General features: G+C 32.5%; 1 protein-coding gene across 6 annotated transcripts in view; it reads left to right on the plus strand.

Moving 5' to 3' along the window:
* gish (casein kinase I gish) overlaps positions 1-14,532 on the plus strand; it is a 37,342-nt gene that overhangs the window by 16,210 nt on the left and 6,600 nt on the right. The window contains exons 2-10 of one of the 6 annotated variants that reach the window (XM_029309736.2): positions 7,047-7,087; positions 7,185-7,254; positions 8,424-8,590; positions 8,901-9,135; positions 9,521-9,840; positions 11,203-11,283; positions 12,442-12,567; positions 13,599-13,705; positions 13,975-14,289. In XM_029309736.2, the coding sequence (XP_029165569.1) occupies positions 7,047-7,087; positions 7,185-7,254; positions 8,424-8,590; positions 8,901-9,135; positions 9,521-9,840; positions 11,203-11,283; positions 12,442-12,567; positions 13,599-13,705; positions 13,975-14,161 (1,334 nt within the window). In that variant the 3' untranslated portion in view covers positions 14,162-14,289. The other 5 variants (XM_029309739.2, XM_085486150.1, XM_029309738.2 and 2 more) reach the window with 5 other exon arrangements.

Raw genomic sequence — 14,532 nt, forward strand, 5'->3', positions numbered from 1 at the left:
AACTTTTATTATTTTATTTTATATATAATATTTTTTAATAGAATATTTTTTTTAAGAGAAAAAGTTTTAAATTATACGAAGATGTTGTTCCTCATGATATTAAAAAAAAATGTTGGAAAATTTTTCAAAAAGATTTTCAAAACTATTTAAAGAATGCTCGCAGGTACATAAATTCTCCTTTGAATGTTTTATAATAATTCTAATCAATTCTGCAGCTTTATAATCATTTCATACATAGATACGAATATATGCATTGTACGTACATACATATATACGAATATGCATTGTACGTACATACATATCTATCGTTTTGTATAATTTATCTATGCTCGAATTCTTTTTAATGTTTGTCTCGTTATTTACATGCAAATGATCTAACTATTTTATTTTTCAATGGCTGTTATTTGTTCTCGATCCTATTAATAACATATCTCTGTGTTTTCGCTGCGATTTCGCAGGAGCATCCTTGTGATGTAACAGCACGTGGCAACAAAATTTTTTTTTCATTAAATTTGCTTCTTTTATTTCTATTTAATAAAAATTATTAAATAATTAATAATATATGTATAATTAAAAATAATTATTCATTATATTGTTATAAAATAATTATTGAGTTTATTAATTATTTAATAATTTATTATTTAATAAACAATAAAGTTTTCAACATGCAAATATTTTATAGATTGAATAATAGAATAACTGTACAGAGGCAACGTGACGAAATATACTTCTATTTTGGAGGAAATAAAAGTAATCAAATTAGGAATAATTAAGACAAGTGACATTATATTTAATATATTATGTATATACATATATTTATGAAGCATTTGGCAAACCACACTTATTATTACCGTCGAAAGTTTATTTTACCGTTTAGTTTACATATTTTAAAGAAATTCAAGTTTTTTGCATGCTTTTATAAGTAACGAGATATTTTTATAAATTGTGCGTGTTTAAATATTTAATAATCAATTAAATTGTTGCACAAACCTAAAAAAGTATTAATACGATAAATTAATACAATGTTAATTATTAATTATGATTTAATTATATTTATTACTATTATATAAATTAATAAAATATATTTGTTATAAATTATAATATAATTACAAATTAATCATATATTTTAATATTTCGCGCACCGTAATAATGTGATAATTTTATCTAACGATCATGCACCTTTGATTTTGATTATTTTCACGGAAACCGTTGCTATCAGTCTCTTTGATAGCATATATATGACTTGCAAAATCACACGATATCGATTACCCTGGATAACAAATTTTTTTAAATTGCTCATAATAAAATGCAATTTTTTTTTTGCATTGTTTTCTGTCATTACTGTAATTAATGCTCTGTTGCAATATTTTTATAACAAGTACCTGAGAAAAACAGAACGTATAGTAAATCTAAAATTATCGATTTTGGCAAATGCATATATCACTATAAAATGGAGAAAACAAGTGCTATAACTATAATCTCTTGTTACAATTTGCAAAACATAAATTCTAATTTGACGTTGTCAAATATGATTTTCCATAATTTTTAAAAAATTCTTATTTAAACTTGTAAATTTATTTCTTAATGTGTTAATTTTACGGAGTTTTTGGAGTTTTTATGACTATTTTTTATTGAACACTTGAAAATATTTTACTTCTCTACATTAATTTAACACGTTGCCGCGTTACCTGTCGCTATTTATTTTTTCAGCGTCGTCTGCTCACTTATTCGTCGCGCGATATCGATCTTTTCCAAAATTTGTGACGGTAGATATTATCGTAACTAGGAGTCATCAACCGGAACGTCGTTAATAATAGAATAAACAGTTTCCCGAAACCAGCAGAACGAGACGCGCGCACCGGATCGTGAAATCAAAATTATTTCTCTCGATAATGTATACGTTTAATGCAATTTCTACTTTATTACAATTAATTTAATCTTACTTTGAATTTAAAGACTATACGATGATTATATCGGATGTGTATTCGAATGAAATATCATCTTCATAGATTCATACGAAACCAATTTCAAAATGAAATAGATTGAAGGATAAATACTTCCAGTGCGTGTAACTATCCCGATTTGCCTCAAGGTGTATGATTAACTTTGAAGCTTGGCACGGTTTCGTTGAAGTAAGCTCTTCGCTATAACTCTAGTCTAAACTGGTCTTTATACCAGACCATCACTGCTCGATAAATTGTCGTGAATATAACAGCTTGCTAATAACTTGTTTTAAAGGCGATGTAAAGTGTCAATTATTAGCTAAATCAGAAATAAATTAGTTAACTAGAAGAAGATTTGTACCCGGAAATATTATGAAGTATTTTTACATTGAAAAAAGAATCGATAATTACATCCGTTCCTTCAACTTTTCTCTCCGTTTTACTCTTCTATCTTGCAATAAGGGACAAATCTGAAAATTTTAGAGCTTTGTTTCAACATCAGTTTGCGATCAAAGTGGAGATAAAAAAACGAGCAAAAAAATAATTCTCTATAACTATCAGAAGTCTAAGTATTCTTACACAGAGAAAATTTTTGTTAGAGTTCACCCTGAAAAATCATGGTAATCGTGAGACAATATGGTATTGGAAAAATTTTATAATTTACTATTAATATTACAGGGTAATTTTCAGGGTAAATTCTAAGAGAAAATTCTCTCCGTGTTTGAAACTGATTCGACTATGTTGAAACAAATCCTTGGTTTCTTAAATAGATTCGTTGTTTTCGTAATTCTCATATATTAATACTATACAGATTAGATATTAAAAGGCTAAATAAAAAATGAAGGACAAAATGGAGTTTTGGAAAATTGAATAAATCTAAGGGATAGCTACTTGAAATAAAGGAGGGTCTTCTAAAAAATAATAAACTGATGGTCAGCGTAAATATTCTCCAAGCATGATGCACACTTTCTTCCGAGAGTACAGATGCTTTGCCGGTAGATGCAGAACAGCGAAGGGGTTAATCCTCCCACACGCGTGCACACACGTGTCTCCATGCGTGTGTCACAACAGGGATATATGCTCTGACGAAGCCACGCAAGGGGATACACGTGCGTGTGTATATTTCGCGCACCATGGCGCACACTCCCTTCTCATGCCTATCCACGACCAAACCTTTCATCGTTCTCTTTGTCTTTCTCATTGTCTCCGTGTGCTCGTGCGTTAATCGCAGCCTGAGCGAGAACGAGAAGACGATTGACGAGGATGGATGAAAGAGAGCGAGCAGAAAGGGATAGGGGATCAGGGTCGGATTTCCCATTAGACGCCATAGTAATGATGCTAGTAGAGAGCGTTTATCTTAGCTCTTCGTATAAATCTTCGAAAAAACAAACAAAAAATAAAAGACATAATGAGCAGCTAAGAGAGCGCCACAAAAAAAAGCAAAAGAGATAAAATTATCGCGGATCATATATATGTAATATGTAAAACTTTATTTAATTTACGAAAAGCTCTTCTTCCAACTCGCAAATTATTGATGCCTGACATTTTTGTTGAGAAAACATCGTCTAAATAGTCTGAAGAACCTGCCATTAGAGCAAGTGGTGCAATATAAAAAATGTAAACACTTGCAAACTTTCAAAAGCACATCCCCAAACTTTGCTCTGCGAGTCCACTTGTTTATCTCGATGACCGAAATAAGCTCGTTAGGGCATCTTAGAAACCCTGACTTTCCTTAATGCTCATTCGGGCAGGATGTGGCAATTCCGTCTGATCTTGGCCTTTTTTTGTCTGGTGGGTCTTCGCCATTCTTTATACCTTCGTACGGATTCGCGCACGTTGGCAGGTCGATAGTTTTCCACGCTCTGTCGTGGTAATTTTTGCCTCTCTGCGCTCTCGTGGCATCCGTTCGTGTGGCACCCGTTCGCACCGGTAAGACTGGTTATATCCGCGATGAGTGGCCGTTCGATAAAAGATCCTCTTCGGTGGCTCTTTACAGGCAGGGTCGATCGATCGTTCCCTTAACGCTCGTTGAGCCGAACACTTGAAACGTGTCGTGCAAAAATGCAACCATTATTTTATATCATCAATTATGACTTATTTTATCGATATTGCTGTGTCATTACTGATATTATTATCATTAGTGGCATGCACGTATTTCCCCGTATGTGATTACTTATAAGAAAAGTATTGATTTAACATCTAAAATAGAAATATAGGATGCGACATTTCACGAAGAAAATTTCCGAGAAGACATGTGATTGTTAATTCATTAAAAACGTCAATATTTTTTATGATATCGATCTTTCATGATATTATCGTTGCTTTCATTCTATATAGCAATGTTTACACAACAACGGAAAAATTGCATATTTTTATCGCGATGAAACTAATAGTATAAGAAAAAGATTACTACGATAGCATATGGAATTAATGTGATAAATTGCAATGATATTATGATTTTACATCATCACCATGCATATTATTATTATTATTCTTATTGAAATACACTGATTATTTTCTTCTGAAAATTATTAATATATACTGAGATAATTTTTTTCTATAGAATTTACTCTGAAAATTATGGTAATTGTGGAACAATAAATATTGGAAGAAATTTTATAAGAGTTTGTCTGATTAATATTTATCACACTAAAAAATATTAATATATATACATAGTAAAATTAATCGAACATATTTAATTATATCTTATTGGTAGATATTAATATTTTTATTGTGGTAAATATTAATAAGAGAAACTCATAAAATTTTTCCAGTACCATATATTGTCCTACGATTCCCATGTGTTTTCGGAATAAATTCTAAGAGAAAATCTCTCTGTGTAGTATTTAAAAATAAAAAAATAAACATATATATATGTATGTATGTGGAGACGTTGGGAAAAGTTTGAGGAAGATGCGTGATTATTCAGCGGTCAAGTTATTGACATTCTCGAAGATCTCTGTATTCGATGGTGTCATCGCGACTGCTTCCTGTCGAGGAAACCACAGTCGCAGGGTCGGCGGTGTGACAGTCCTATATACACCGCACAAGGGCGTGGCCAGCTCTATCCGAAATAATCTAACGACGCGCAACGACAGGACAAGAGCGGAATATGAGGACCGAAGAAGTCGCGACGTTGCGCTAATTACCGCGAAAGATATCGAACCGCTAATTGCGGAGCTGGCGCTCGAGCGCGGGCGCGCGCGAGTCATTGACCTTCGCTTCTGGCGAAGAGTTTTGTTCGTTCGTTCGTGCGTTCCGGCCCGCATCCTTTATGTCTCCGCAGGTAGGTGCACATATAAGCGGCCGCAGGAATGTGCTTTCGTCGAGCGACTAGCGCGAAGAGCCACGACGAATGCTTCATTTTTCTTACGCGAACATCGAGCGGAACGTCAACGACGATATTATCTTCACACGTCAGTTTATAGCGCTAGTCGAATAAATGATTATTCGCGGATGCGGTTATGAAGGAAAAGCTATACTCGTTCGCTTATACTTTTATAAAAAGATGCAAGTGTTCACATGTGTGCGGCTAATTTTACGGAATAATTTCTCGATTCTTAATTGTAGATAAATTGCAAGATATTGACAAATTTCAAGTAGTCTTCATCATTCTTATTTCACATTTTCTTATTTTTCTTCTCACTATTTCTTATTTTCTACTATATCTTTATATCATAATTTTGTACTCTATTTTTCAAATAATATTATATAATAATGTTATATCATAATATAATTACATAATAATATTATATCCAGCACGCTATTTTTTCGATATTAATATTCTTATTTGTGAGAATGAGAAAGTACACTGCACTTAATGCATATGCGTTGCATTTATTAGATTCGCAATATATTACGATGAAGCCTTTGCAAACAAAATTGAACTGTGACAAAATTGAATTTTGCGCCTTAGGTTTTTGCGGCTTCTATAACCAGCAAAACCGGTTGTTCATCTGTCCATAAGTCACGTGTGATTATGAGACATATGTTTGTACATATATTTATAATGCTTGTTGACAAAATTAAATTTAATATTAAATATTGAATACCTATAATCTGTCATAACTTTTTTTTATTCAAAAATTTTCTGTAATACAAAGAGTGAAAAATTGTCCTTATATTTATATTTATTTATTATTAAACAGAGAGATATATTATAATTATATTTGTTCAATATTTAAACTTTATGCAGATTTGTGATTTTTAGCGACAATTTAACAATTAATTTGATACAAGAGAGAGAATATTATTTATTTTAGATTCTTATATTCTATACATAAAATGTAAAATGTGTTCTATAATGTTGAATTTTTATTATCTTTTTGTGTCATACAAAGACAAGTATGCTGCATTATTATTATCATATTTTGGAGCATCAACGAAAAAAATTATATTTAATAAGCATTTATAAATTTTTTTATAATTTGCAATATATCAAATTATTAATAATAAATTTATAAATGCTGATTAAATGAAAGTTTTCTCACTTTTTTAATGTCCTAAAATAAATCAATTATGATCAACAATTTAATATTCTTCTCACTAGAAAATACAGAAAGGTAATATTAAAAGTCCAACATAAAGCACATTTTTTATTTTATATGTATATATTTTGCAATATATTATACTTTTGTCAATGTTTTATTGCAATTTGATATCGAAACAATTGATATTATATTGGATTGCTTAATTTTATATTATATATGATTATATTAAATAGGACAGTTCCGATAAGTTTGCACAAGCGTTTAATGACCGACGACCATAATTCTATGGTGACCACGTATACCGCAGCGATCTCGGCAATCTAATTTTCTCACGTTGACTGTAATCAGTAGCAAGCGGGCCATCGCACGACATTTAATTATCGCACAATCATATTGTCATCGAGCCGTAATATCCACGAAACATCGCGTAGCTCGTGTGCAATGGGACAATATGCCATTGTACGCGAATTGAATCAGTTATTTCAGAAAAAATGCATCACACTTTAGAGTTTTGCTATAATAATGCGACATTGCGAATAAATTCCTCAGTAGATCTTTGTATTTTTTTCACGCTAACATTCTCATACTTATCTACCTTTCTTTCTCTTTCCAGGGAAGAACCTGTACAATAATGAGCACGTAGCAATTAAAATGGCGAGTGAAAGCTACAGGCATTTTATGTAATTGCAACACTTGATGAAAAAGTTGTTAGTGAATTTCCATTAACCGACCCTTCGTTTTGCTGTTGCAGGAACCAATGAAGTCAAAGGCACCACAGCTACATTTAGAATATAGGTTTTACAAATTATTAGGTACACATGGTAAGTGTCATCCTATTGTGTTTTATACTATTACACTTATTTGAATATTATAACGAGTCAAAGAAAATGGACGAAAGGATAGATACATATATTAAAATGAAATTCTTCGAAACCTTAATTCGAAATTTTTATATCAAAATGTGGAATTAAGATATATACTAAATATCTATAATCTATAATATATGTATTTATTAAGACATTTATAGAAAAGTAGTAGATAATTAATTCTACGACGCGCGCAAGATAAATCGATGATACTTAAACTAATTCAATATTTTAATGTCATTAAATTTTTAATTCCATTAAAAGTTGATTGGAAAACAAAAATAATCTTAGCCAACTTTATACAATTTGACGCGATATGACACGAGATAATTTATGTTGATAATTTACTTCAACTTTTATATGATTTAAATCAGTAAAAATCTTATGCGAAATATAATGGCGCATGTAATTTCTGTATGCTCGGCTAAAGTTCGACACAATTAACGTCACGAATCAAGATTGTATCGGACATGTATACCGTGCATTATGTCTAAAGAACTAAAATATTGCATTTTCATGTTCCGCATTCTACCGCATTATTTTTTATTAACAGTTTCTTTGATTAATTATTTTAAGTCAATCTTTCCTTATCGAATATGTCGAGGTCATCATTTATCGTAATCTTAAAATTATCAGTTTTAATGAATGTATAAAAGTGCGTATTTTTTTAAACACAGTCGTATTTTGATCTTATGTTATTTCCAGAGTTATCTATTATCTTCTCTTTAATTTATAAAAAGGACATTTTATTTCGAAAATTATCTGTCTAAAGAATTATTATACTATCTCAGCTTTAATATGTTTAATTCAGAATTTTAAACGCGTTGTATAAAATTGGTTGAAAAAATTTGTATAAAATATCACAATTAACAGTGATGCAAAAATATGAATTTTATTTTGTGTATTCACATTCACGTTACTCGAGGATGAAATAATTCGAAAATTTCAAGCATTCTCAGATATGTATATTTATATCATTTTTATTAACGAGATCTTTCGCCGTTGCAGAATTAAAACTACAATAGTGCTTGTTTTGTTTTTTGTTGCGTATGGCGTCCATCGGTATAATATCATGTTTATTGGGGGTGATCTGGGGTGTGATCTGCTTTTGTCGATCGGTATAGTTCATAACACACATATAGAGGGTATACCGGAAGTGTACTACTTCGGCCCGTGCGGGAAGTACAACGCCTTGGTAATGGAGCTTCTCGGACCGAGCCTCGAGGACCTCTTCGACCTTTGCGGGAGGAGGTTCACCCTCAAGACCGTTCTTAACATTGCCACACAACTCGTAAGTCGCATTACTATAACACTTTAGGTCCGCAAAACTAACTATCAAACACCACACTTTGAAAGTCAATCTCAAACATGGGGATCAGACGCGGTTTAGCGAATCGCACAAACTTCAAACGTCTGCCATTTCTTTCTAAATTTTATTTTTGTTTGACATTTGTTTGAGATTTTACGATGTTGAAATGTTGAATTATCGAATAAAAATATATATATTTTTTTTTACACAAATTATTCTAATGATAAATTGCATTGCGAAAATGATTTTGTTGATGAAACAATGTTGACTTACAAATAATTTATTTTTACAGCTCCATAGGATAGAATACGTTCATAGTCGGCATTTGATATACCGCGACATCAAGCCGGAAAATTTTCTGATAGGACGATCCACTACCAAGCGGGAAAAGATCATTCACATAATCGATTTTGGACTAGCCAAAGAGTACATAGACTTGGAAACGAACAAGCACATACCGTATCGGGAACACAAGAGTCTCACCGGCACGGCGCGTTACATGAGCATTAACACACATCTTGGCAAAGGTAACGGACGTTTACTTTTGTTTTGTTGTGTGTGTATTTATGTATATGTGTGTAAGTACGCGTTGCATGACAAATTGCCACGCGCTAAACCATCACTATGTGCGGTGGTTGTGGCTCGCGAGAAAGTGCGGCGAATACTGGAACTGTTTACATTCTCAATAGATATCATTCTCAATAAATATCGGTTTCATTTTGAATATAAATTTATTAATGACAGGGCATTGCATCCCTGAAAAATTTGGAAAACTTTGAATTAAAATTGACCTTGCATGTAATCCAAGACACTTTTTAGAATTTATTTTTTTATTTGTAACACGAGGCACATGTAACGCGTACTGAAATTTTTTATAGAAAGATATTTGCTGATACAAATTATGATGAATAGAGCAAAGCAGAAGAGATGACCTGGAGGCGCTGGGTCACATGTTCATGTACTTCCTGCGCGGTAGCCTGCCATGGCAAGGACTAAAAGCTGATACACTGAAAGAGCGCTACCAGAAGATTGGTGACACGAAACGAGCGACGCCGATCGAGGTGCTCTGCGACGGTCATCCCGAGGAGATGGCCACATATCTGCGCTACGTACGCAGGCTGGATTTCTTCGAAACGCCAGATTACGAGTACTTGAGGAAGCTCTTCCACGATTTGTACGAGAGACGCGGTTTCGTCAATGACGGCGAGTTTGATTGGACTGGCAAGACGATGGTACGTGTTGATCACGATCATGATCACTGATCACGATTTTTACTCTTTTCACGAGGTCAATGTTATGCAAAGAACTTTTGCAAAAGCTTCGGCGGATGTCACGTTTGCGCATAGCTTTTATTTTATACGCGAGAAAAACAATGACATCAATGTATATGCATGTTAACTTGTTTGTTACGTCAGGAAGGGACGGTGATAATAGTCGCTGCCCCAATAAGAGAACACGAATCGATAACTGCGATCTTGCTTTGACGCGTTATCGATCTTATTTTCCTTTTAATGACATAAAAACGAAAATTTTATCACTTGCGTCATATTTGTTTGTGACCAGTTTTATGTAATTAGAAAATCTTGCCATTAAAATGTTATTTTAAGCTTTGAAGTATTGCAACAAACATGTTTATCTTTTATGATATTATTAGTATTTTTGAGCAATGCATTTTTAACAGTTAATGCAATTTTTTTTTTTATAATTGATGTTTCTTTCTGCAAATGATTTCTATTTTCTAAATCGAAATTCTTACAATTTTTCATTGGCTCACTTTCTTGTTGATTATATAGTTTTATTAGCAGTTATTATTTTTCTAAACGAAATTGACGATTTATCGGAGAGAAACTCTGATACAGTTGGGTAAGTGATTCGTCTCGCCAATGTTCTGACAGACGCAACAAAGAGCAACGCATTATCGGCGAGCAGTCTCACATTTGATTTTTAACGTTTGCATGCTGCCCTCCCCCTCAATGCACTATCTCTAGCCATGCAACTTTGAACAACTGAGAATGCTGCGGATGGCGGCCCCTTCACACATTGGCAAAACCAAATCCGACAAGGTTGGTGGTGACTCGAATAGCGTCTCTCGGCAAATAATTGCGGTCTCAAATAGTTAAGCTACAATATATCTGCATGTTGCAATATAGTTGCTTATTTAATCTAATTCTTTATATATATATATATATATATCTTATTTATATTATATATATGTATATATGTTATTCTTTATATATATGACAAAAAGTGCGTTGCTTCGTTATTATAACATCGTAACTAATCGTTACTATAAAGAAAGAGAGAGAGAGTGTGAGAGAGTGAGAGAGTGAGAATGAGAAAGAGCGTTTTCACAGTCGATTGATTTTATTTAAATAGGGATCTAACGCATTATGATGTCACAGGTCTTCTGTTAAGCGTAAGTTAAAGTGCATAGTCCGTCAATAAGTCTGTCTGTCCGCTTTCTTCCAGAGCTTCAAGTATGTTATCTATATACAACGCGTGAAATATGTACAATATATACAATAATGTTATTTGCTACAGACTTTCGTCCGATATATACATATATAAAGTAAACGTTTTCTCTTTTATTACAGTCCACGCCCGTGGGATCCCTTCAAACCGGCCAGGAGATCGTTGTATCGCCAAATCGTGATCGGCATCCAACCGCTTATAAGGTATTGCTTACGTTTTTCCTTCGCGTTTCTTTCCTCTCTCTCGTTATTTTTTTAAACCAAAGCATGAACGTGTGTAGCCTGTCTATTTGTTATTCGAGTTAACCGCATGGATACACGCCTCATTAGCGAAAAGATCAAAGACAGAATTTTAACAACGACCTTGATTCAGACCGTTTATCTCGTGGAAAAGAATCAGATAGAGTGAATAATAATAATTTTAAAAGATCCTGGGACGCGCTTTTAACGACGTTAATGATATTTAGTAGATCTCTAAGAGAGAGAGAGCAGCATTATGGAAAAGCAATTTTATATATTATCGTTTGTTTCTACACGAATCCAACGGGCATCAATTTATAGGAGTACGATGATTTTGAGGAGGATGTAATCCTCATGATGGATGAGGTTCGCTTCGAATTACAAGGCCAATATGTAAGCCACTCTTTAGGTTACGCTCGAAGAATTGACTTCTTCATGCATGCTTTATCTTATCAGTAGAGGGGAGACGATGCTACAATATAGCCGGAAAGATATCCGCATTTTATAATGCGTGTTATTGATGTTTTTCTGTCCGTAAAACAAGGTCGCACGATCATGAAATACGTATTCTGCGAACTCGATAAATAATGAGTTGATGAATAAATAGTTGATGAACGAGAATTGATAGTAGTAATACATTTTTTAGACATTGTTAGAATCATTAGATGAAATTACAAAGTGATATATTCGATTTTATATCGATAAACTCATGCACGAAGAAGTAATTTTGATACAGTTGCTTTAGTATTGCAGCTCTTGCTTATAACAAGAGGTAGAGCCAGAAAATTTTTTCCATCTTCTCATAGTTTCTCTAAATAAAATGCATAAGATAATATATTTAAAATATAGAATTCATAGATAAATTAGTTGTATCTATTATCGAGCAGCGAACCACATATTCATCCCCCTAATACATATATGTATTGTAGAAATTAATATCGGATTAGGATTTGTTTCCTCTTTTTTATTAATTCTCTTTATTACGCGTTCGCGTTTTATCATCAGAAATTACTCGGAGAAAATTTTTCTCGAATATTCCTTGATTCTATTTCTTCTACTATCCTTCGAATCCTTCAAAATTGTTAACGCGACGCAACGAAATTGTCATGCTTGTTCCTTCAGGACTTGGCAGGTGGAGGGGTGGGAGGTGGGGGCGGTAAGGGGGTGGGAACCACGTGGCCAGATACTGTGAAGCAATCAGGAGCCGGTGGTACATTGACACCTGCTGACAGGCACGGCTCTGTACAGGTGAGTTTACCTGCTCATTTTCCGTCCTCTCTCGTGTCATTCCGTCTCTTCATTTCCCAAGAGCTTCTTTCTTTTCAACTTTATTTGCAGCTTTTCTCGTCTTTTCGTTTATTTGTCGAATCATTTCGCAAAAAAATAAACATGATTCTTAGCAATGCGATGTTCAAGATAGTATATTAAATTTGCGATTTCCTTTATATATATGGTAGATTCTAAAATAAATAAATAAATAAATAAAATCCTTAAAGAAATCAGGAAGATATATAAATCGATAAACTAAATCAAATTTAATAATTAAAACGACAAATTATTATTCATTACCTTTTCCTAACTTTATCATCTTTCTTGTCTCTCACTCTCATAAACGTATACGTGATGTCTCAGTCTATACGAAGAGTATAAACTGTTCGCTCTATTTCTAGACAAAGCACCACTGGATTATGGTCAGTTAGAAGTCTGTGCAATTTGACTTTGTTGCAGCATGTTGTCTTTGTGTCGATTGCGATCGAGACACTTTTTACTTTCTTTCTTTGATTGGACATGAAATACTAATCCGGTATTATAGTACGATCACTCGTCTTTTCCCTGCACTTGCAATAACAGAAGCGTCATCGTATGAATTTTAATAAAAATAAAAGTTTATCACACTTTTACGCCTTTTTTTTTATTTAGAATACTGCTTTATATATCTTTTGTATATCTTCTTTCTTCAGTTAATCTTTTGTACCAGCATAATTTTATTTTTTCTCACCCCTTAAGATCTTACTTGAATCTTTGTGTAATTTGTGCAAAAGTAGACTTTTGAATAAACCTTATTTTTTAAATTATATAATTGTATTACTCTTACGTAGTTTTTCTTGCCAAAAATCCAATAAGTAGTGCAACAAAAAAGTACTTCCCTAATTTTCACGTCCAACGATAACAGAAAATATATTCCATATCTAGATAAATCTATTGAATCCTTTAATGTTGAAATCCGTATATTTATTGTCGTTTATTGATTTACAATAACGTAACAACGTTGTACGCAGGTGGTGTCGTCGACTAACGGAGAGCTAGCCAATGATGATCCAACTGCTGGACACTCCAATACACCAATTACAGCACCTCAGGAAGTGGATATGATCGACGAAACCAAGTTAGTAGCAGTTTATTTCACAATTTGTCTTTTTCTCTCTGTTGTTTTAAATATAATTTTACGAAATAGATAAGAATATGTTTGATAGATTCTTTCCATATGCATGTATTTTGTGTGTGTGTGTGTGTTTAAAATTCTTTTAAATTTTATTAGAACAATTTGAGCATTGAACACATTATAATAGAAATATTTCAACATGTTAAATTGCATGGATATTATAAAAAAATTGATTCAAAATTGATTCTGTGCACGTATGATATTATTTTCAGACAAATAAGACAACTAAAATGGAAACGTTGTTCCCGATGTGGAAAGTTAATGTTCCGATCTTTGCAAGCGCACATTTCCAGAACCTATCCCACTCTCATTCCTGAATTAGGTTTGTTACATCAATTTAAGTGGCCAATCCAAGATTTTTTGTTTCGCAATATAAGAAGAAAGTATCATATTCATTAAATATGTTAATTCAGAGACTAATAATCGTTGTAGAAATTATTAGACTAATGTAAAGTTAGTGCCGTAAATGATATAAAATTGCAAATACGATGAATAGATCTTGATGCTATTTAGAATATCGCAAAAAATATTGTGATTATTCTGTGATATATTTATAATGTGTATATCTATCTATTAATATATAATTTCATACATTTACATTTCTAATAAATTATGTTCATAGTTTTCGCGAGATTTAATAGGCAAGATTGATGATTGAGAGATAATTATATATTATTATTGCAAAACAAAATAAGCATTTTTTTGTTCCTCATTAAACATATTTTGTTATATAATCTTAAAGAATTATGTTAATTTTTATAATGTCGTTA

This window comes from Nylanderia fulva, unplaced genomic scaffold, assembly GCF_048542155.1.
Source record: "Nylanderia fulva isolate GAGA-0341 unplaced genomic scaffold, ASM4854215v1 Scaffold40, whole genome shotgun sequence".
NCBI lineage: Eukaryota > Metazoa > Arthropoda > Insecta > Hymenoptera > Formicidae > Nylanderia > Nylanderia fulva.